At 44.2% G+C, this 25,237-nt stretch overlaps 1 protein-coding gene across 1 annotated transcript in view; it reads left to right on the top strand.

Moving 5' to 3' along the window:
• Neos (nuclear receptor coactivator protein neosin) overlaps positions 1–25,237 on the top strand; it is a 36,861-nt gene that overhangs the window by 3,576 nt on the left and 8,048 nt on the right. The window contains exons 4-7 of the mRNA XM_076202676.1: positions 3,204–3,314; positions 3,861–4,038; positions 6,075–6,320; positions 15,753–15,952. Coding sequence (XP_076058791.1) covers positions 3,204–3,314; positions 3,861–4,038; positions 6,075–6,320; positions 15,753–15,952 — 735 coding nt within the window. The remainder of the gene's footprint in view (positions 1–3,203; positions 3,315–3,860; positions 4,039–6,074; positions 6,321–15,752; positions 15,953–25,237) is intronic.

The raw sequence follows: 25,237 nt of genomic DNA on the forward strand, positions 1-25,237 counted from the left end.
TCTCTCTCTCTCTCTCTCTCTCTCTCTCTCTCTCTCTCTCTCTCTCTCTCTCTCTGAGTGCCATTCTTTTGTTGCTATTTTTTTTAATGTACTATTAAAAGGCATGGAATAGGGGTTACTAGAGAATGGTTGTGTATAGATAATATTTTGATGCAACTCGAAAGGATTTTCTCCCCACCTTCTCTCATTTCTTTGTCTGTCGAGCAAGGAAGAGGGATGGGGGAGCATGTGGTTGTGTGTGGATGATATTTTGATGCATCCTGAAGGGATGTCTCCCAGACTTCTCAAATTTCTGCATATGGGGATGGAGAAAGGTTTTACTCTATAAGTTAAGTGGCCTTTGATGTGGATATTCTGTATTTTGCTGCATTGCTTCTGACCCAGGCAGTGGGGAAGAGGTGGGGATTATCCTGCATCCATGAGGAGCTAAGATGAGAGGGAGGAAAGGGTGGTGGATAGGAATGGAACAAATGGGAGTGGGTACTTGTCCTTGGACTTGGCTATCTCCCTCATAAGTAGGAAGAAGCCCTTAGAGATAGAAACATATTCTACAGGAAAAAATGGGATACAAAGAGTATTGAAAGAGATGAAACAGGTAAGGTTAGGTCATTGTCATGTGGAATGGCTGGTATGAGAAAAAGAAAATTGACGCAGCCTGTAGGGATTTCTCCCCGTCTTCTCCTTTTCTGCATGAGGGGACGGAGAGGGGGGGGGTCACCGAATTTATGAAGCGGCCTTGCTGTGGATGTGCTGTGTCTTGCGACACTGCTTCTGACCCAGGGCAGTGGGTAGGATGCAGGGATGACCCGTCATCCAGGAGGTGCCAAGATAAGAGGGAGGGAGGAGGGTGGAGGGGAGTGGAATATATAGGAAATGAAATGGGTGGGAGTGGTTTCTGTGCCTTCTTCTTTTTGGCTACTCCCCATGTAGGGGGAAAAAGCCTTTGGTATATGTATGTATATGTATATGGAATGGCTGGTGGGGTGATTTAATATGCATCTAAGGGAAAGAAATAGCCCAGTGAACTGGAGGAGTGCATGTATAGTTCCACTGTATAAGGAAAAAGCAGCCAATTATGAATGTAGTAGTTTTAGAGAAATTGGTGTAGTTGGCAGCAACAAACATAAACAAGGCATTTCATAAGGTTCCTTGACACATGCTATCAAATAAGATCATAGAAACAGAGATCCACAACACCATTAAGAAATGGTTGATAAACTTATTAGCGCACACAGTGCAAAGTAATCGAAAGCAACAAATTTTCTGGGACAAAAAATCTGTATAATGCAGTCACTTTCACCTGCATTATTCAACCTCTTCACAAGTGATCTAACACTAGATCCAGAAAATACACCAAAGTGCTTACCTATGCAGATGACCAGAGGATAACCTATAAATTTACCTTATGAGGATAGGCATAGGCATCTTAATTTACACACTTTGGAAAGATGCAGAGTGTGGGCTGATCTAATAGAGATGTTCAAGTGGATCAAGGGCTTTGCCAAGGGGGATGCAGACAAGCTCATCATACTAAGACAACAGGACAGGACAAATTTAGATTTAAGAACGAAATAGGCAAGAACTGGTTTACCAATAGAGTGGTCAAGAAATGGAATTGACTTGGTAACCATGTAGTGAGTGCATGGAAGTTATGCACTTACGCACTTCACACACTGGAAGACACAAAGTCACTTTGGAGAAATATGGGTGGGTGTCTTGGTTGGGGGGGAAAACAGAGTATCATAAATGTACTCTGAATTTGAATCCCATAGAGTTAAGCACCATTTTATGTTGGATGGTTAGCATGGCAAATGAAATGTTTGGTTTAAATTATATATTTCCAACAAAAGTTTTTCAAAAGCTTTGTAGTAATCACAAAATATTCTTACTTAAATGTAACCACACTAAACATACATACATACATATACCAAAGGCGTTTTCCCCTCTTACAAGGGAGGTAGCCAAAAAAACAAGGCATAAAGACCATTCCCACCCATTCCACACTAAACACCAACATAAATTAGTTCATAAGCCCTAGGTCAACATCCTCTCTGAGTGACTGATGTTCTCTTTCTGAATCCCACTGCTCCCACCATTTTATGTTGGATGGTAGTATGGACAATGAAACATTTGGTTTAATTTTTCTATATATTTCCAACATATAAGTTTTTCAGACACTGAAGTAATCACATATATGTTCTTACACAAGTGTAACCACACTGAAGTAGATTAGTTTGTAAGTCCTATGTTAACATTCTCTCTGACTGACTGCCTCTTTTCAGATTCTCTCTGTGTCTGTCCATCTCTCCTGTCTGACCTATAATTACATACATACATACATATACCAAGGCTTTTTCCCCCTTACAAGGGGGGTAGCCAAAAAGAAAAAGGCATAAAATCATTCCCACCCATTCCATCCCTGAATACACTCCACACCCCTCCACCCTCCCTCTTATCTTAGCACCTCCTGAATGACGGGTCATCCCTGCACCTTGTCCACTGCCCTGGGTCAGAAGCAGTGTCGCAAGACACAGCACATCCACAGCAAGGCCGCTTCATTAAATCGGCGACCCCCCCCTCTCTTTCCCCCCATTGCATAAAATGAGAGGACGGGGAGAAATCCCTTCGGGCTGCGTCAAATTTTGCTCACACATACTACCTCACCCCCCATCCACCCGCCCATTCCACCTCATGCTATCACAACATCATCCATATACAACCACTCTCCATTCACCCGTCTTCTGTCCTCTCCCGTCCTTAATAGACTAATTGGGTTACCCATTTCTATGTATTCTTTTATTCTTTCTTCTTCCTAACTGACTTTGTACATTATATTTTGTCACTAATGTTTTTATCATAATATAAACTATTGCTCATTAGTTTAATTGACCTTTGGTATACTTTTAAAATTAATTCTATTCTAACTTCTGATTTTGGCATTCTGAGTTCTGCATCTTCCTTGTTTGTCATCGTGACCTACTATCCTTTAGTGAGTGATAGGTTTAATCTGTCATCAGTCCTGAGAGACTTGTTTCCTTACACATTTGTTATCTTCTGGGACCCATATTTCTGAGTGCTTGGCTACTCTATTATTGTAATACAATACATTTGTTGAATTTGAACATAAGTTTATATTGTGGAAAACACAATTGAAACTGATTTACTACTTGGCACATTTATTGTTAATTATTAATTTCTTTCAGGTGTTTCGATAGCAAAAAATAGGTTTGGTTTCGTACAGTTTAATACGGAAGAAGAAGCACAATTATGTCTTGCTGCTGGCAACTTTGCCATGGTGGACGGATATCGTCTAGGTATGTATATTGATAGTGGAAGTTGATGACTATAGATTAACTTACTTTTTAAGTCAGACTTAAGAGTTGGGGTTGGTAGTAATGCCACCCACATATTCCCTCTATGCCACTCATGGATATTATACTCCAGTTCTACAGCAAATGATGTACCAATAACCTAGTTCTAGTTATTATCTTTGTTTACCGTAAGTAGAGTTTCACTACCAGTGATAAGATTGTGCTAAACTAGTCTCCCTGATATCACCACCTTGTTACTTAAAATCAGCAGATTTTTGTGGTTACATAAGATTATTTTTGGTAAAACCACAAAATGGTGAAAATAAGTTGGGAGGAAGTGAGAGTTTCTGGTTCTGTCACTGAAACCAGGTATGCCGACCACCCATCACACACACGGACTGGGTCCATACCTCCAGGTGGATGGGGGGCTTTGTCCTTTTAAAGAGTTTGTGACACATCTGGAACTCTTGCCAATTGCCACCTGTTCATGTTATTAATTGTGTCAGTGTTCCCAGCTAATGATGTTCTTATTGTTTTCATATACAACAGATGTCAAACCTGCCAAAATCAGTGGCACTGGGTCAGATGTTCAACAAGATGGGGCTTTTGGTCCTTCGCCAAGCCGTGGAAGGGGTGGAGAGAGGAGGGGCAGAGGCAGAAGAGAGCATAGTACAAGAAGAGAAGGTGGAGGTGGAGATAGAGAGTATTACAACAATAGCTATTACGGGTAGGGTTTAGAAAGTAATGTTTTCCCTTATGTGAAGTAGTGTATGTTATGACTGAATATTTTGTTGACAGCATATAGAATCACAGATCAAGCTAAGTGTAGATTGGTTTTATATTTATCTACCTAGCTGTATCTTACGGGAAGTGGAGCTACACTCGTGGTGTTCCGTCATTGTATCTCACAGTGTCTAATTTGCTCTTAAATTTGTGTGGGGTTTTTGCACACACTGTTGTTTCATCCAGTTTGTTCCATATATCTACCACCCTGTGTGGAAAGCTGTTCTTTTTCAGGTCTCTTCTATAACTGTCCTTTTTGAGCTTCCTTTCATGACCTCATGTATTTCTCTTATCTCAATTTAGTAAGTCTTCTCTATCAAGGACTTCCATGCCTCTCATGGTTGTATAGATGGTCAACAAGTCACCTCTTTCTCTTTTTTGTTCCAGTGTCGGTAATTCCTGTTCTGACAATCTCTCCTCATATGACAGTTTTCAAAGTGTTGGGGCCATCTTCGTAGTTGCTCTTTGGATTCTTTCAATTTTATTTATGTTTTATTTAGTAATGGGTGACCATAGTGTCACATACTCCAGTCTTGGCCTTATCAGTGTGAGTAGGATTTTCTTCAACATTTCTTTGTCCAAGTAGGTAAAAGCCAACTTTATTGATCTTGGCAAGTTGTAGGTTTCCCCAACAATCTTGTTTATCTGTTTATCAGGGGACATATCCTTCGTGATGATTACTCTCACGTCTTTTTAAGATTCCACTTTCTTTACTTCATTTGTACTGATTTTATAGTCCTATTTTTTTTTTTTCCAAATTCCATTATGCTACCTTTTTTAATATTGAGGTCCACTTCCCACTTCTGACTCCATTCCCAAACCCTGTTCAGATCCCTCTGCAGTGACTCACAATCTGTTTCAGTACTCATTTTCCTCAGCAATTTTGTGTCATCTGCAAAGAAGTTATATAATATTCTACACCCTCATCCATTTCAAATAGCAAACATTATTGGAGCCAATACTGATACCTGTGGAACTCCACTAATCACCTCTTCCCAAGTAGATTTCTTATTTCTGAGCACTAATCTGATTTTTCTTCCATGCTAGAAATCCTCCATTTCAGTAGTTTACTTTGTATCCCTTCTATGGTTTCCAGCTTTCTTGATAATTTTTTGTGGTACTTTATCAAAAGCTTTTTGTACATACATATACCAATAGCTTTTTCCCCCTTACAAGGGAGGTAGTCAAAGTCAAAGGCATAAGTCCACTCCCACCCATTTCATCCCCACATGCTCCACTCCCATTCACCACCCCTCTCTCCCTCTTTTCTTTGCTCCTCCTGGATGATGGGTCATCCCTTTTTGTTAAGTCTAGGAAAGCACAGTCAGCCCATCTGTCCCCTTCCTGTATTATATTTAGTAGTCTCGAGTAGAAACAGAACAAATTTGTGGAACATGACCTTCCCTGTCTAAATCCGAATTGTCTTGGATTTAGTATATTGTTCTCCTCCAGATGTTTAGTTCATCTGTTTTTGATAACTTTTTCACATTTTGGCTACCATGCTTGTAAGGGAGACCTGTCTGTAATTTGTTTGGTCTTCCTTATTTCCCCCTTTATATATTGGTACAATATTTGTATTTTTCAGTCTTCTGGTATTTTTCCTTCTTTGAGTGAGCAGCTTATTACATTATATATTTTGTCTATTAGTTCGTCTTTACATTCTTTTAGTATCCAGTTTGCAATCCCATCTGGACTGTGCAGTTTCCTGACATCAAGATTCATTATTTGGTCCATTATTTCTTTCCATGTTACTTTTATTTCCCTCATGGGGGGATCTCGCTTCACTCCCTTCATCCCAATACTGTATATAATTACATCTACAGTGCTAATGAAAAAAAGCCATACCTGTGAAATAGTCTGGAGTAATCTCAAACTAAGATTCCTGTGTTTTCTATTCCCATTCATGTCAACCTGTCAGAATGTCTCAACAAATGTATATACATATATACCCATGCATATTCAATCAAGTTCTGGTTTTAGGGAAAGAGACGAAGGATATAACGAAAACTACATGGAATATCCTGATTACCATGATCGTTATGAAAGTTATGGGAGATCAGGAGATGGTATGTACTGGGATCAGCCTCCTGCAGAAACACCCGCCCCTCCACCTCCGACAACTGAACCACGACGAGCCTACCGAGAACCTCCGCCAGTTCCTGTGGACCCCCTGGATCCGCAGAGACCCAATGACTGTGAGATCGTTGTACCAAATAAAATGCAAAGGTTAGGATAATGATTAATGATAATTGTTATCTCAGATTTACAGACTGAAAACCTGTAGTTCAGGAGTGGCTGGTAATGGTCCAGAGGCCCATCAGTAGATTTTTGGGAAGAAACTTGTGACGGCTTTCTGCTCTATTAATGTGGGATTGTTTCAGTGTCACTGGGTGAAAGTAGTCAGAGTAAGGAAGGTAGTCAGCTCTCTTATGTGAAAAGGTGAAGGAAGAATAGTTGAAGTTCACAATCTTTTGGATGTCCTGGAGTCCTAGTGCCAGTCCCTCAGGGCTGGAGAGGAATAGGTGGGTTTTGAAAATTGGCAGCTATGCTGGCCATCTTTTAAGGCCACCACAAGGTATCTGTCATTGATCCCATCATGGTGTTGCTATTGGTATCCAAGGAGAAGCTACTGTTTGCTGACAACACTATGCTTGTAGCAGGATCAGAGGAGGGATTAAGGAAGTTAGTGATGGAGTTTGGGAAGGTGTGTGAAAGAAGGAAATTGAAGATAAATGTGGGTAAAAATATAGTGATGTACAAAGGGAGGGGGAAGGGATTGATGGGAGTGGAGTATGTGGGGATGGAATGGGTGGGAGTGGATTTTATGCCTGTCCTTTGGCTATCTCCCTTGTAAAGGTGAAAAAGCTGTTGGTATATATATATGTATGTATATATGTGCTTCCCCTTTGGGGAAGAGGGGAATGTCTGTTGAGGAAGGAAGGGAGAGGACGGAAGACAGAGGTGAGTGGAGAATGGTTGTATATGGATGATGTTGTGACTGCATGAGGAGGAATGGGCGGGGGGGTGGGGTAGTATGTGTGAGTAAATTTTGACGCAGCCCGAAGGGATTTCTCCCCGTCCTCGCCTTATATGCAAAGGGGGACGGAGAGGGGGGGTCGCCGATTAAATGAAGCGGCCTTGCTGTGCATGTACTGTGTCTTGCGACACTGCTTCTGACCCAGGGCGGTGGGCAGGGTGCAGGGATGACCCGTCATCCAGGAGGTGCTCAGATGAGAGGAAGGGTGGGAGGGGTGTGGAGTGTATTTAGGGATGAAATGGGTGGGAGTGTTTTTATGCCTTTCCCTTTTTGGCTACCTCCCTTGGAAGGGGGAAAAAGCCTTGGTATATGTATGTATGTATATGTGCTTGAGTAGGAAACATAGGGAAGGCAGGAGATAGGGGTAAGTGGAGAGTGGCTGTATATAGATGATACAGTGATGAAAAAAAAGGAGGGGACAGGGGATGGGGAAGAAGTAAGGAATGGTTATGTGTGAATGATATTATGATGCAGCCTAAGGGGATTTCTCCCCATATTCTTTATTTTCTGCAAGAGGGGATGGAGAGGGGAGTCACCGATCAATTGAAGCGGCCTTGCTGTGGATGTGCTGTGTCTTGCTATATTGCTTCTGACCTAGGGCAGTGGGTGAGATGCGGTGATGACCCATCATCCAGAAGGAGCCAAGAAAAGAATGAGGGAGGTTTGGTGGATGGGAGTGGAGTATGTGGGGATGAAATGGGTGGGAGTGGATTCATGACTTTGATGGCTACCTCCCTTGTAAGGGGGAAAAAGCCTTTGGTACATGTATGTATGTACAGCTTCAGTATGTCTAGGTATGCTTGATTGTTTATGGTAGCTGATTTGTAGTTGTTTTGTAGCTGGGTTATGATTATTAGGTCATCTGCATATGTGAAACCTCTGATGGAACTTGAATTGGAGAGGGAAGGTCACTTGTGAAGTTAGACAGAACTGGAAATAGTAGTGCATCCTTTGGGTCTCCATTGTACAGTCTTTTGGACCCTAATTGTTCTGGGATACTATGCACTCCCGCAGCTATGAAGGGTATTAACCATTTCTCAATTTGTTCCGAAGAATACAAACTCTTCGGTACTCCTTACACTAGGATACTCTCGCGTAGCGCGAATATTTCTACTGCGAAATTAAAATCCTCACTCTGGGTCTGGGCAACACTTATCCTCAGTAAGGGGCCCCATTGGGGCAAGGGGGGGGGCCCTTGCCCTCCACCACAAGTCTCGCACACTATAACCATTCTCTTCGCAGTAGTGACCGCGTTAACATCTCTCTACTGCATGTTTAGTTTTTTTTTTCGGTTTCCCCCTTAATGGGCCGATTCTCAGTCAAATTCCTTTATTGGCGTGGCATCCAAGTCACTGTTTACGTCGGTGCCGAAAATCAAGCAATCCGCTTCGATTGTCGCCAGCTCACTCTAAGGACGCTAAGGAGTTCGTCGTCCTTCAATTTCATCGGGGTTTTCCCTACGCCATCCTGTGTCCTGGCATTATTAAGTGCTTCTCCATTCCCTGTATTATTCCCTTAACCGCCACCGGGTATCCTACCCTTCACTGTAAGTATGGAATCTGGTTCCAGTATTGTTGTGGTTTCGCCGCAGGGAGATAAAGGGAAAGGTGCGCACGCATAGAAAATGGCTTCCCTCTTCACCCCCCCAAAAACATGGGAAGGCGGCCTACGGCTTCGGAGGAGACGAGCATTCTCTCCCTCCTCCACGGCGTAGTAGACAGGAAGCCAAGTTGTCCTTTATTCCTTTAAACTTGGACGGTTAGCGTAGATGGACATGCGCCTAAGGCCACCTCTAGCTACCGTTCCTGTACGAGCTTTTCCCGGATGTGGTCGCTTGCGGCTTGCCCTCGCCCATCCCAGAAACTCAACAGTCGCCAGGAAGGTGGTACAACGCCACTTCGAGTCATTCTCAGGCCAAGTTGTCCTCTTCCTTCAAACCAGGACGGTTAGCGTAGCCGGACATGCGCGTCAACGCCACCGCTAGCTACCGTTCCTGTATGGAATCTGGTTCCAGTATTGTTGTGGTTTCGCCGCAGGGAGATAAAGGGAAAGGTGCGCACGCATAGAACATGGCTTCCCTCTTCACCCCCCCAAAAACATGGGACGGCGGCCTACGGCTTCGGAGGAGACGAGCATTCTCTCCCTCCTCCACGGCGTAGTAGACAGGAAGCCAAGTTGTCCTTTATTCCTTTAAACTTGGACGGTTAGCGTAGATGGACATGCGCCTAAGGCCACCTCTAGCTACCGTTCCTGTACGAGCTTTTCCCGGATGTGGTCGCTTGCGGCTTGCCCTCGCCCATCCCAGAAACTCAACAGTCGCCAGGAAGGTGGTACAACGCCACTTCGAGTCATTCTCAGGCCAAGTTGTCCTCTTCCTTCAAACCAGGACGGTTAGCGTAGCCGGACATGCGCGTCAACACCACCGCTAGCTACCGTTCCTGTATGACATTTTTCCCGGATGTGGTCGCTTGCGGCTGCCCCCGACACTCGACGCCGGCACGGACAAAGGGGGGGGGGCAAAGAGCCCCTTAGTCTCTTCTACTCAGGAATCCCGCAGTACGCACAAAGAGCCGGGTGATCAACGGTGACCTTCCATGCCCTTTGCTCACAGGGACAGAGATCAGGGACGAGGTTGCAGACGCGGTATTTCTCGCTGACCGGATGCTACGTCGGCGGAGGACGCGGACAGTTGTCTCCCCCCTCCTAAGCGTAGTAAACGGAATGGTTGTACATAGCCGCCCCCGCGAACCCCCCCCCCGGGTACGAGATTTTTCCCGGATGCGTCCGGCGGCTCCGCCCCCCCACGGACAAAGGAGCCGAGTTCGGAGATTCGGAGCGCGTCGGCCTCTTCTCCTCAGGTGGTCCCCCACATCCACCTTCCACCCGTCGTCAGACGAGCCGGGTCATCGCCGGAACCCTTTCTATGCCCGGTGGGCAGGAAGCCCGAGATGTGCCCACGCGCGCGTTCGTCGTGGGTGACTCAGCTTCGTCCATTGGAGGCAGTCTCCCCTTGGCGTCTCCCGGACCATCCGCACCCAGGCGGGACTCACCAAGTGGACATTCCCCGGACATTCCCCGGACCTCCTCCCCACTCTCTGTTCACTCGTCACTACGTTGAAGGAACAGATGGAGGCCCAACGGGAATTTTTCCGCGCTTCTCAAGCGCGGTTCGTGCACCGCACGGAAGCTCGTGAGGAGTCACCGCCCCCAAGGGCCCCCCTCGACCATCTTCCACTTGCTCGGCCCCCCTCTGTACCCATCAGTGACCGGGATGGTAGCGTGAGGTTCCTCTCTGCCCGTGCCGACCCCTCCTACGCCGACGACGATGTCCACAGCTCCGTAGGGGGGGGGGGCACGCTCCCTTTCCCCTCCCGTTTCCCAGTCGGAATCCTCGATGGTGGTCCCTCCTTCCTTCTCGGACGTCCTCGCGAGGGTTCGGAGGGCGAATCGACTGGGCCACCCGAAAGCAGAGGAAGCCACATTCGAGTCTGACATCTTCATGACGGCCAACTCTCAGAAAGCCCAGCCTCCTCCCCTCCACCTTCCATGGAGTACGCAGACGGCGAGAGCCATGGCCCAGGCCTCCGACGCTCTCGCAACAAGGACGACCGAGAAGACGCGTTGGCTTCCGGTCCCATTGGAACACCAGAAGCGCTTCTACACCCCATCGGGGTCAACCCTCGGAGCAGCCTCGATCCCGGCGAGGTTACCAGAGCTGGTTAGGCGGACGCCGAGTCGCTGCGCAGGCGAAACGTCCTCCTCTCTGGCAGGGAAGTCAGCTCCCACCTTCAATCACTGGCTCTGTCCCTGGCGGTGAACTCCTGGCTAGAACGCCTCCTTGCCTCGGCGTGGGAGTTCTTACCCGCACTACAACCCCAGGAAGAATGCGACCTCCAGGCTTTTTGGCAAGCGCGAGCAGAGCCCTGAAGCATCAGGTTTCCTGTCTCTCAACGTCCTGAGCCAACTTCGAGTCCCACAGGAGAGACACCATCCTCGGGGAACCCCAGTGACCCCCTCCTCAGGGAGATTTATGCTCACCCACGCGCTGATTCCCCCGGATATGGTGGACTCCGAGATCCTCGACGCAAACATTATAGAGGCTCCGGACTCCCCCACAGGACTCCTAGGAATTGGCCAGCCCCTCCGCACAAGATAGGGGGTTGCCTCTCCCTCTACTGGAGAGCATGGGAAGAGGCCGGGGCGGAAGACTGGACCTACTAAGTCATTAAGACGGGCTATTGTCTTCCCTTTTCCACTGTCCCAAACCTCTCCCTCTATCCCATCCAAGTCAGCAGCTTCCACCCGGACTCGGCTCGCGGGCGGGCCCTAGCGGAGGAATCCTCCGTTCTGCTCCAGACAGGAACTTTAGTGGAAGTCTCGACTCCGGACCCAGGGTTCTTCTCACGGCTATTCCTAGTAGAAAAGACAACAGGGGTGTGGAGACCAGTCATCTATTTGTCTCCACTCAACAAGTTCCTTTTCCCTGACGAAGTTCCGAATGGCCACCCCAGAGTCCGTAAGGGCGTCTATCAGGGAAGGGAACTTCATGGTGTCGCTGGACCTCCAAGATGCATTCCGCCCAGCTATGCCAAGAACACCTGAGAATGGTCCTAACCTTTGTCCTGAAATTGGGCACAGTAGTCAACCCGGAAAAGTCAGATTTCTTACCAGAACAGAGAGTCACGTACCTGGGTATGGTCCTGGACTCCTCCCTAATGGAATCCTTCCCAGTAGGAAAGGGGATCCCGAATCTCGCATCTCTAGTTGCACAGGCACTATCGACCAGGTTCCTGACGGCTACACAATGCCAAATCCTCCTGGGCCATATGGCCTCCATAGAGAAATTAATCCCCTGGAGTAGACAAAGAATGCGACCGCTACAGCGGCTCCTCAAGTCTCAGTGGGCCCCGCAAGAGGGAGAACCCCTACAACACATCTCCCTCACCGAAGAAGTCAAGGATTCTCTTCTCTGGTGGAAGGCCCATGCAACCTTCTCATGGGGATGCCCCTCGGCCCATCTCCCCCCGAAGTCCTCCTGTTCTCCGATGCCTCCAAGGAGGGCTGGGGAGCCCACCTCAACGACGATCACATCAGCGGTTCCTGGTCCACAGTCGAGCGGACAGCCCATATCAATTGGCTTGAGTTGAAAGCAGTACTCCTGGCTCTCCGTCACTTCAAGGATCAAGTCTCAGGAAAAGTAGTGGGCATAATGTCGGACAATTCCTTGGTAGTAGCCTACCTAAACGAGCAAGGGGGGCACAGTCTCCCAGGAACTATGCCTTCTGATGATGGACATCCTCAACCTAGCCAAGAATCTCCAGGTGTCACTCAAAGCCCGTTACATCCCGGGGAAGAGGAGTGTCTGGGCGGACCACCTCGGCAGGAAGAATCAGATAATCAACACAGATGGTCCCTCTATCGAGAGGTAGCGAACTTCATCCTCAGCAAATGGGGCTCCCCTCTAGTGGACCTTTTTGCAATGAGATGGAATCACCAACTCCCAATATATTTCAGCCCTTTCCTGGATCCTCTGACAGCAGGAGAAAACGCTCTTCTGCAAAGTTGGGACAACCTGGACTCCTACGCTTTCCCACCATTCCCTTGCTCCAGAAGGTACTCCTCAGAGCAAGACACGCATCCTACCTTCGGATGACTTTGATCGCTCCTTGGTGGCCCGAAGCCCCATGGTTCCGGACGCCCTCTAGCTAGCAGTAGAAGAGCCTCTGGCCCTTCAGGGAAGACCAGATCTTCTGTATCCACCCATCAACGGGCCTTGGCACAAGAACCCTTCAGCACTCAATCTTCACGCGTTCAGACTATAGTCCAGATCCTCCTAAAGAAGGGTTTTCCCAGAGAAGTGGTTGAGGACATGTCCGCTCCTATTTGCTCTTCCTCAGCTAACCTTTATCAAGGGAAATGCGCCTTTGCAAAATGGTGCCACTCCAGGAAGTTAGTCCCAGTTCGAGCCACCATTCCTGAGATCGCCTCCTTCCACGTCCTCAGGAAGTCCAGGAAGATCTCCCTCTCGGCGGTACAAGCCATCCGGACCTACCTCAAGAGAACCGAACATCTTCGACCAGAATTAAAGTGGTTGTTCATCTCTACTAAAGGTAGCCCATCACTAAGAATTCCATTTCTTACTGGACAATGGAAGTCATCCGCAGAGCCTGCGACATGAACCACACAGATTGCCCATGACCTGAGGGCAGTAGGGACCTCCCTAGTCATCAGTAAGAATCGGTCAGTCAACCAGGTTCTTCAAGCAGGTATATGGAAGAGCCAGAATACGTTCACTTCCTTTTACCTCAAAGAAGTTATGCGGGAATCTTTAGGGAACTTATCTTTGGGCCCCATAGTGGCCGCCCAAGAAGTCCTGAAAATGATATACCCCTCCTCAAGAGCACACAGCCGACCCTGACAACTCATCCAGGTTCTGGCTCGGCAACTGCAGGGATAACTTTCTAAAATCCTTCTCATACTCTTACATTCCCTTACCTCACCCGCGGGCTCTCAAGCATTCCAAGGGAATCAATTCAAGCCCTTCAGTGGTACAAAAGTGATTATAACCTTTCTGTCTCCACTCCAGGGAACAGAAAGGGGTGCACTTCAAAGTGAGGGGAATGTATAGGGGTCTGGTCAACATAGTCTTAGCACACTAGATTTTCCTTACAGCGGTTTCCCAGGCTAGATAACAACTTCCTTCCCTCCTAAGTCCGAGTCTCCTAGTGTAAGGAGTACCGAAGAGTTTGTATTCTTCGGAACAAATGTAATTTTCGCAGGAAAATTAATTTTTCCCTGATACAAACCTGAGGTACTCCTTACCTTTAATGGCCCTCCTCAACCACCCCTCTAAACAGTTCCTTCTCCTTGCCTGACAACCTTGTGCTTAAATCATACCTGGCTCAGAGAATGGTTATAGTGTGCGAGACTTGTGGTGGAGGGCAAGGGCCCCCCCCCTTGCCCCAATGGGGCCCCTTACTGAGGATAAGTGTTGCCCAGACCCAGAGTGAGGATTTTAATTTCGCAGTAGAAATATTCGCGCTACGCGAGAGTATCCTAGTGTAAGGAGTACCTCAGGTTTGTATCAGGGAAAAATTAATTTTCCTGCGAAAATTACATGTTGTAGACATTAATATTGTATATTTCTCAGCCATTGTGAGGCTACAGGTATCCAATCAGTGAATGTCCAGGCAACAGTTGTTATTACATACATACATATACCAAGGCTTTTTCCCCCTTCCAAGGGAGGTAGCCAAAAAGGGAAAGGCATAAAAACACTCCCACCCATTTCATCCCTAAATACACTCCACACCCCTCCCACCCTTCCTCTCATCTGAGCACCTCCTGGATGACGGGTCAACCCTGCACCCTGCCCACCGCCCTGGGTCAGAAGCAGTGTCGCAAGACACAGTACATCCACAGCGAGGCCGCTTCATTTAATCGGCGACCCCCCCTCTCCGTCCCCCTTTGCATATAAGGCGAGGACGGGGAGAAATCCCTTCGGTCTGCGTCAAAATTTACTCACACATACTACCCCACCCCCCACTTCCCCGCCCATTCCTCCTCATGCAGTCACAACATCATCCATATACAACCATTCTCCACTCACCTCTGTCTTCCGTCCTCTCCCTTCCTTCCTCAACAGACATTCCCCTCTTCCCCAAAGCCCCCTTCACCCCATCCATCCACCTCATCCTAGGACGTCCCCTCATGTTCACTCCCTCCACATCTGCCTTCCATACCTCTTTTACTAGTCTTTCTTCACTCATTCTTTCCATGTGTCCAAACCATCCTAATATTCTTTCATCAACCCTATCTCCCAAATCCTTTTTCACCCCTGTTCTCCTCCTCACCTCCTCATTTCTCACTCTATCTAGCCTAGTAACCCCCACCATACTTCTCAGACACCTCATCTCAAACACATTCAAACTCCTTCTCTCTTCTTCTCTTATGTTCCACGTTTCTGCCCCATACAGTGCTGTTGGCACAATCACTCCTTCATACAGTCTCCTCTTCGCATCCATTCCCAAATGTCTATTCCTCATTACACTCTTTAAACCACCAAGGCATTTACTCGCTTCTCTCAATCTACATTCTACCTCCACCTTCACTCCACCTTTTCCTGCTACACTTGCACCCAAGTATCTAAAACTATCCACTTCCTCCAGTCGCTCTCCCTTAATGTTCACTTCCAGTCTACTGCCACTTTCACCCCTTGTACATCTCATCACCTTACTTTTACCCACATTTATCTTTAGCTTTCTTCTATCACATACTCTCCCAAACTCTGCCACCAGCTTCCTCAATCCCTCCTCTGACCCTGCCACAAGCGCAGTGTCGTCCGCAAACAACAGCTGGCTCACCTCCCACTTTTCTCCATTTTCTTTAATCATCTCCAATCCCTGACTCACTACCCTAGCATTCACCTCTCGCACCACCCCATTTACTTTAGTAAATATTTGCTCCAATTTTAGGAGGTCTGTTATGTTTAGCTATTACAGTAACTAAAAAGTTGATTTTAGTATAACATGGTGTGTCCTGTGAGAGAACAGTATTGTTTACATCTTAAATGTGATACTGACAGTAACTAAAGGTCCTCTTGAAATTCCATGTGCCTGCAGGAGTTACGCAGAGAGTATCGAGAACCAGCTGAAACGTGCCAACATGTTGGTAGACATTCTCTTCCCACCACCAGACCTACCACTTTCCCAGGTGTTGCAAGACCTGACGCAGCGACGATGTCTGTATGCTATCTTCGTCTTGCCAGAGAATGAAAACCATCGATCAGTTACAGTAAATGTACTACATGAAAATCCACAAGGTAAGTTCAGAAGGGCTTGGACAAGAATGGGATGAAATGCTATGTTAATGTCTCCTAAGAATGTCAATGTTAGTTATCTCATTCAGATGTTATTTGTTAAACTAAAATAAAAGCTAGTATTGAAATATTTATGGACTGGTTAAGGTCAGTAGAGATACTATTGTTAGATTGAATCTTTTGATAGAATTTTATTAGGCTTTAATTGTATGTGAAATTTTCAGGTCAATTTACTAGGCTGATTAGGGTATAATTAATGAAAAGTAAGATTTTAATTTACTATTGTACATATCTAGTCTGTAAAGGAAAAGTTAAAGAAAATTTATTATCTTTGTAACTAGCGAGGTATGTCAGGTCAGGCATACCACACTCTAGTTACAAACCTAATCTGTCTATATACCCAGGGCTTTTTCGATCTTATAAGGGAGGTAGTCAAGTCAAAAGGCATGCACCCAGTCCCACCCATTTCACTCCAGTGCATTCCACTCCCCTCCACCACCCTTTCCTTCCTCTTATCTTAGCTCCTCATGGATGAAAAGTCATCTCTGTCTCCTGTCCACTGCTCTAGGTCAAGCAATGCAGCGAAACACAGCACATCCACAGCAAGGTTGCTTCATTTAATCAGTGACCCCCTCAACTTCATCCCCTCATGCAGAAAAAGAGAAGAGGAGAAATCCCTTTGTGTTGCATCAAAACATCATACACATTCCCTCAAGACCCCCATCCCCCACCCACTCCCTTCCATGCATCACAGCATCATCCATACACAACCATTCCCCACTCACCTCTTATCTTTTTTTTCTCCCTTCCTCAACAGGCATTCCCCTCTTTCCCAATGTCCCTTTTACCCCATCCATCCATCTCATCCTTGTTTGCCCCCCTCATGTCCATTTCTTCCACCTCTGCCATCCACACTTCTTTACCTACCATACCCCTTTTACTAATCTTTCTTCACTCATTCTTTTCATGTGTCCAAACCATCCCAATACTCCTTCATCAACCTTATCTCCCAACTCCCGTCCCTGTTCTCCCCCTCACCTCCTCATTTCTCACTCAATCCAGTCTAGTATCCCCTATCATACTTCTCAGTCACCTCACCTCAAACACATTAAAACTTCTCCTCTCTTCCTCTTGTATGTTCCGTGTTTCTACCACATACAGTGCTTTTGGCACAATCACTCCTTCATACAATCTCCCATAAGCACCTCCCACCTACACTTACCAAGCTGATTCCTCTGAAACTACTACACTCATACATGTCCCCTTTGGTATATGTATGTATTTCTTTTTGTGTTATTGTTATTTCACTCATGGGGGGGAGGGGTCGCACTTTACTTCCTTTGTCCCAATGCTGTACTTTTTCTCTAGTGAAAACAACTTGAAGTGATTGTTCATGACTTCAGCCATTTCTAAATCTTCAGCATATTCTATATTTCCATGGCATAGTTACACTATTCCCTGTTTATTTTTAAGTATACCATTCACATATCTGTGTAATAGTTTGGGTTGATCTTTACATTTATCTCTGATGTCTTTTTCGTAATTTCTTTTTTCCTCTGCACTTTACATATTAACTTATATGGTTGATATATATTTGGTGCTTTCCAGGTATAGGCTGCATGTTGTTATGGCAAAGTAGCATGCAGTTGATACTTTAGGGTCTATATGGGGTGCCCCTATGGAACAGAGCCACATATCATTTTGTCTGTGATAGAGGAGGACTCTGTTCACAAAAAAATGATGAAACTTTTATTATACTGCTACTGTCCCTCCATTATGCTGTCCCCCAACCCCATGTTGCTGTCCTGTACCATTTCTCTGAATTTCATTTCTGTGTTTTGTCTACCCTCTGGTGGGGGGGGGGAAAGAATACTGCCACCAAGTATTCCCACTTGGATCATAAGAGGCAAGAAAAATGGGATGGGGATAGGGACCAGGCATCCTTCTCCCTGTAGCCCCACAGGGGACTTTCCTAAAAAAGTAAAGGCATAAGAAGGTCTAGGAGTTTTCCAACCAGCACCCTAAGGTTTGGGTCTTTTAATGTGCGTGGATGTGGTACAGATGAGAGTAAAAGGGAAGAGATAGGTAGTGTGTTTGTGAGAAGAAAGATGGATGTGTTGGCTTTGAGTGAGACTAAGTTGAGAGGGAAGGGCGAGTGTGAATTTGGGAGTGTAATATGGAGGTTTTCAGGAGTGAAGAGAGGGCGAGGGAGTGAAGGGGTGGCTATACTAGTAAGTGAAGAGATAGGTAAATGTGTAGTGGAGTGGAAGGAGGTTTCTTCAAGGATGATGTGGATGAAGGCTAAGAGGAGATTGTATGAAGGAGTGATTGTGCTGCTAGCACTGTATGGGGTAGAAACATGGAACATAAGAGAGGAAGAGAGAAGGAGTTTGAATGTGTTTGAGATGAGGTGTCTGAGAAGTATGATGGGGGTTACTAGGCTGGATAGAATGAGAATTGAGGTGAGGAGAACAGGAGTGGTAAGGGAGTTGGGAGATAGGGTGGATGAAAGAGTAATGGGATGGTTTGGACACATGGAAAGAATGAGTGAAGAAAGACTAGTAAAAGAAGTATGGAAGGCAGATGTGGAGGTGACATGAGGGGGCAACCTAGGATGAGATGAATGGATGGGGTGAAAGGGGCTTTGGGGAAGAGGGGAATGTCTGTTGAGGAAGGATGGAAGAGGACAGAAGACGGGTGAATGGAGAATGGTTGTATATGGATGATGTTGTGATGCATGAGGTGGAATGGATGGGGGGGATGGAAGGTGAGGTAGTATGTGTGAGAAAAATTTGATGCAGCCCGAAGGGATTTCATCCCGTCTTCTCTTTTTCTGCATGAGGGGACGGAGAAGGGGGGTGGGGTCGCTGATTTAACCACTTCCATACGGTGACGCCTACGTAGGCGGCATGAGGAGCAAGTGGGTACTCGATGTTGCCGACGTCGCCATCTTGATTATATTTATTATAGTCGTACCTACGTTATTTTCATCCTCTCTAAACTGGCTTCATCAGTTTTCTATGGTTATCAAAATACACGGGTGAAAGAGAACAAACGATTGAGCACTGACTTTATTTTTTATAATGCGATTATTATGATGCAACATCACACGTCGGGCAGCTAATGCTGCCAGACATGCGATGTACCCCATAGTGAAGAGGTTAATGAAGCGGCCTTGCTGTGGATGTGCTGTATCTTGCGACACTGCCTCTGACCCATGGCAGTGGATAAGATGCAGGGATGACCCGTCATCCAAGAGGTGCCAAGATAAGAGGGAGGGGAGTGGAGTGTATTTAGAGATAGAATGGGTGGGAATGGTTTTTATGCCTTTTTCTTTTTGGCTACCTACCTTGTAAGGGGGAAAAAGCCTTTGGTAAATCTGTGTATGTATGTACATCTTTTCTAACCTTTATATCTTCTGTCTTTCACTTCACTGCATGTTCTGTTGAACCAGCACTCAATATAAACTTTTTCCTGTTTCTGTCTTGGTACGTATTTATCCACTCCATTATAGGAAAAGGTGGAGTGAAGGTGGAGGTAGAATGTAGATTGAGAGAAGCGAGTAAATGCCTTGGTGGATTAAAGAGTGTAATGAGGAATAGACATTTGGGAATGGATGCGAAGAGGAGACTGTATGAAGGAGTGATTGTGCCAACAGCACTGTATGGGGCAGAAACGTGGAACATAAGAGAAGAAGAGAGAAGGAGTTTGAATGTGTTTGAGATGAGGTGTCTGAGAAGTATGGTGGGGGTTACTAGGCTGGATAGAGTGAGAAATGAGGAGGTGAGGAGGAGAACAGGGGTGAAAAAGGATTTGGGAGATAGGGTTGATGAAAGAATATTAGGATGGTTTGGACACATGGAAAGAATGAGTGAAGAAAGACTAGTAAAAGAGGTATGGAAGGCAGATGTGGAGGGAGTGAACATGAGGGGACGTCCTAGGATGAGGTGGATGGATGGGGTGAAGGGGGCTTTGGGGAAGAGGGGAATGTCTGTTGAGGAAGGAAGGGAGAGGACGGAAGACAGAGGTGAGTGGAGAATGGTTGTATATGGATGATGTTGTGATTGCATGAGGAGGAATGGGCGGGGGGGTGGGGGGTGGGGTAGTATGTGTGAGTAAATTTTGATGCAGCCCAAAGGGATTTCTCCCCGTCTTCTCCTTATATGCAAGGGGGAACGGAGAGGGGGGGTCGCCGATTAAATGAAGCGGCCTTGCTGTGGATGTGCTGTGTTTTGCGACACTGCTTCTGACCCAGGGCGGTGGGCAGGGTGCAGGGATGACCCGTCATCCAGGAGGTGCTCAGATGAGAGGGAGGGTGGGAGGGGTGTGGAGTGTATTTAGGGATGAAATGGGTGGGAGTGTTTTTATGCCTTTCCCTTTTTGGCTACCTCCCTTGTAAGGGGGAAAAAGCCTTGGTATATGTATGTATGTATGTATTTTAGATTTCCATCAAAATCATCCATTTCTTTTCTACTTGTGTCTCTTCATTGTAGTATTTTTCCCAATTTCCATTTTGAAAGAATTTTTTAAGTTTCCCAAAGTCCGTTTTATTGTACATCATTCTTTTCTTTATTTCTCATTTCTCTCCATATATATTTCCTTCTTTAGTTCAACCTCTATTAGTATGTGGTCACTCTTTCCAAATGGTGTCTTGCATTCAATTTTATCCACAATTTCAGGTTATGTTGTAAATATTAAATCCAGTCTCGACAGTTCTTCATTATTTCTATATCTGGTATTTTCTTTTACCCATTGTGTCATTGTATGTTCTATAGTTATGTCAAGTAATATATTTCCCCATAGATCCTCTCCACCTTTCACAGTGTGTGTATTTTACCTAGTTGTATTATATGGGAAGGGAGCTATGCTCGTGGTGACCCGTCTTTGTATCTTTCAGCATCAATAATTTTCTGTGTGTGTATATGTGTATATTTACCTAGTTGTATCTTATGGGAAGGGGAGCTAAGCTAATGGTGTCCCATCTTTGTATCTCTCCATATCCAGTTTGCTCTTAAATTCTTGTATTGTTTTTGCACACACTGTTTTTTCATCTAATTTGTTCCATACATCCACCACTTTGTGGGGAAGGCTTTTCTTTTTCAGGTTTCTTCTATAATTGTCCTTTTTAAGCTTCTTTCCATGTCCTCATGTCTTATCCAAATTTGATAATTCTTCTCAATCAAGGACTTGCATGCCTTTCATAATGCTATAGATGGTCAACAAATCACCTCTTTCTCTTCTCTGTTCCAGAATCAGCAACCCCAATTTTAACAATTTTTCTTCATATGATAGTTATGTTGGTTCTGGGGCCATCTTTGTAGCTGGTTTCTGGATTCTCTTAATCTTCCTTGTGTTCTTTTTTGTACTGGGTGACCATAGTGTCACTGTGTACTCTAATTTAGACCTTATCAATGTGACTAGTATTTTCTTTACCATTTCTTCATCCAATGGGGAGGAGGTCACCATATAATGAAGCAGTGGGCTGTTAGGCTCTGCTTGCATTGCCCATGAGTGGTGTAGCACAGGATGAGGATGACCCTTCCTCCGCAAGGAGCTTAGATGAAAGGGGCAACTATTGGGTCTTGGATGGGTGTGAGATAGATATAGGGTTGATGTATGCCTAGAATTGGCCACCCATTTACAAAGGGGAAAAGGCATCTTGGTGTGTATGTATTTATGTATGTATGTGTGCATATAATTTCTTGATAGTTTCATTCCAATGTTACTTTTTATATGATCAGATTTTTGTGTATTTGATTAGTAGTTTATAAGAATTTGAGCCAGGTTTTGAACATAACTTGTTTGTATGTTTTTAAAGAGAAGTTATGTAATTTAAACTTTTAACTGAATTCTACTTAAAAGAATGTGCTAAGAACTGGTGTTAGATATAAGTTGAGATTTTTATAATGGCAACTTCTTGATTGCAGGAATTTCTTCAGCAGCTCAGGAAACAAGTGTTTTTCTCATCCACTGTTTTAGAATGTTCTTTTCCTTTGATAATAATTTTCCTGTGTAGTCCTAATAGGAGTGTATGTTAATGGATATAACATCGAAACAGAATTAGTTAATATATGTACCTAGATTTATTGGTAGCATTAACAAGTTTTTAACAAATGCTCTTTTTTTTCTTGTTTTTTTTGGTGTGCATTGTAGACTTGAAGCCCTCATTTATGAAATTAGGTTAAGTGTTCTTGAAAGTTTGTAGTATGCATAGGTTAATATGTAAAAGTAATTATTTTTACATTATGTACAAAATATATCTGCATTTTTAAGATAAGATGATTTAAAGGTAAATTTTCAACACAAGAAGAAATGTGAGAATCAAGGTCGGTTGAACAAAAAATGGCTGGAAAGGAATGCTAGTATTTCATTTTTGTTTTGTTAATTATTTTATTAATGTTATGTATCATTATTATTTTTTATATCAATCATTATTTGGGTGACAGAATGAGTTTGAGATTATTGTACAGACTGTAACCTCTTTCTTAGTGGGGTGGATATTGGTACTACTAGAGAAGTAAAATTGGTACAATATTGTTGTGGTTGACATGGGAAAAGGGATGGGATTGTAAGATAGGAATGAAATGGGTGAGAGTTTTTGTATGTAATTGGCAGTTGCTGACAAGACTAAGTAAAGAAGTACCATGTATGGATGGAGCCTTTATTAGTACCTGACAGAACTGAAAGAAACGAAATGTACCAATAAAAGCTCCGTCCTCATATGGTATTTCTTTAGTGAGAGATTTTCCTTCCCATGGCTAGTGACCAGGTTTGTTGTAGACAATACAGGCATGCCTCAACTTATGGTCAAAGTAAGAAATTTTATAACCTGAACATAGGGAGAAATAGTTGTCCTTTACTATAAACATACACATACATATACCAAAGGCTTTTTCCCCCTTACAAGGGAGGTAGCCAAAAAGAAAAAGGTATAAAAAACATTCCCACCCTCTCTATCCCTAATACACTCCACTCCCCTCCACCCTCCCTCTTATCTTGGCACCTCCTGGATGACGGGCCATCCTTGCATCCCATCCACTGCCCTGGGTTAGAGGCAGTGTTACATATAAACATAACAAACATAAACTATAAACATAAAACTTAAAAACACTGATTGTACAGTATAATTATTAGACATCAGATTAGGCCATGTAAAAAAAAAGTATATTAGAATAAGAGTATTGCTATCACTTAAAGAAAATGTATTCAATCAATATCACTGTTGGCATCACCACTAACATGACATACCTGATAAAGCTGTAGTTTTCTCAGGCCTTCAGTTAAGTTAAGTTGGGTATTGCCAAATGCTGTGTGGGATTTACAGATAACCAGTGGTGACATTAATTGAATGTGTATTGTTTATGACACTGACATGTTTGATCATTATCACCAATAGTGTAATCACTATTACATATCTGTTGCTGTGTACATCTCTGAGTCCTTTGGTTAAGTTAGGTTAGCTAAGGTAAGGTGAGGTTAGGTAAAATAAGGTAAGATATTGCTAGATATTGGCTAGGATTTAAAGAACACCTTCATAACACTAGCCATATGAATTGAATATATATTATTTATATAGTGACAACAATAACTCGTCATAATTTACCAAAACAGTTAATATTGCAGATACATACATACATACATATACCAAGGCTTTTTCCCCCTTCCAAGGGAGGTAGCCAAAAAGGGAAAGGCATAAAAACACTCCCACCCATTTCATCCCTAAATACACTCCACACCCCTCCCACCCTCCCTCTCATCTGAGCACCTCCTGGATGATGGGTCATCCCTGCACCCCGCCCACCGCCCCAGATTGCAGAGAAATGTCAGAACATTGAAATATTGGCACAAATTACAAGGCAAGAGCTGGTGGACAGTTGCAACTACAAAAGATCATGAATTGAGCATTTATAAGTTGAGGCTTGTGTGTATATGATTTTTTACTTTTTTTTTCTTTTCCTTTCTATCTTTGAGATCACCTCTATGAAATGGAAATAGATCCATGACTACTCAATTCTTTTGTCTCATGTTCATGGTCATACTGTGCAATGTAACCTTAACTGTCCATCATAGGAATAATGATTTTTTGATGTTTGGATTTTTGAGTTGGTTCAGTGGTACTCTGTTTTATTTTAAGTCAGAGTAAAGTAGTATTCATACTTGTTAAACTTCTGGATGTCACGACAAACTATGTTTAATGAAAATTAATGATACATTGAAGAAAGTCTGAGTACATGTGTGTTTTCAACCATGGGATTCTCACTTTTGTGGAACATATTCTGGTTTCAGGTGGGGAGTCAAGACCACTGATTTCTAAACACAAACTGTTTGGATATATATCTTTCACTAACTACAGTTCAACAATTAACATCATCTATAGAACATCACATGTATAAATGTCACAGATAATTAACCTTGAAGGTAGATAGATTTCGTTTTGAGTCAGATGGAATTTGTAAAAGGGGGGTGGGTATTTGGATATTTCATGAAAAATTTGTTGCACTGTTGATCTTAACACTGCAGGTGTAATTGGGGCATACATAGGTAATAGGTTAAAGTAGAGTGACCTTAGGCTGAATTGGTGATTGTAACTGGCTTCCCGAGGGCCAAGAGTTACGTTAAAGAGAACTGGGATAGTGGATTGATTAATCCACAAGTGTAAGATTTTCTAGATGGTATTAGATTTTTAGGAACTCTCACCGTATCTCAATAGTGGAGTGTAGGGAACCCAAAGGCCAAAGTACAAAAAGATGTGTCGTTGTTAGATGAAGCCATGCATGAGTGGGTAGAAATGAGGCAGAATTGATATGTGGAACATTGTGAACATCAAAAGGCTACAGATCCAAGTATTTACTATGTTCACCAATAAAGGTTTATGTTTGTAATAATATAGAAAATGTTGACATCAGGGATAAAGTGATATCCCTTTGACTTTGTTCTCATCATTGCTCCCAGAGCCAGAAACTTGTATGTGTTTTTGTGAATTCTGGAGTAAATATATGGAATAGTATTTTTATAACTTTTATTGTGACTGTGGTCTAGAAATGTGTAAAAGTTCTTTTCTTGTGTTGGGATTTAGATGAAAATGGAATGTACACAGTATGAAAACTTGTTAGCCTAAAGTTGATTTAAGGGACTTTGAATAGGAAAGGAGTGAAGTGATGCTTTCTCAACAGCTCAGGTAAAGGGTATCATGAAGTTGTGAAGGAAAACATTGATGGGGGTGTCTTAATGTTCAGAAAGCTTTAAATTTATTGCCGGCTGCTGGAGTTAGGGTATAAATAACATTAA

Source organism: Oratosquilla oratoria, chromosome 19 (genome assembly GCF_046742065.1).
Source record: "Oratosquilla oratoria isolate Oo_2021 chromosome 19, ASM4674206v1, whole genome shotgun sequence".
Classification (NCBI taxonomy): domain Eukaryota; kingdom Metazoa; phylum Arthropoda; class Malacostraca; order Stomatopoda; family Squillidae; genus Oratosquilla; species Oratosquilla oratoria.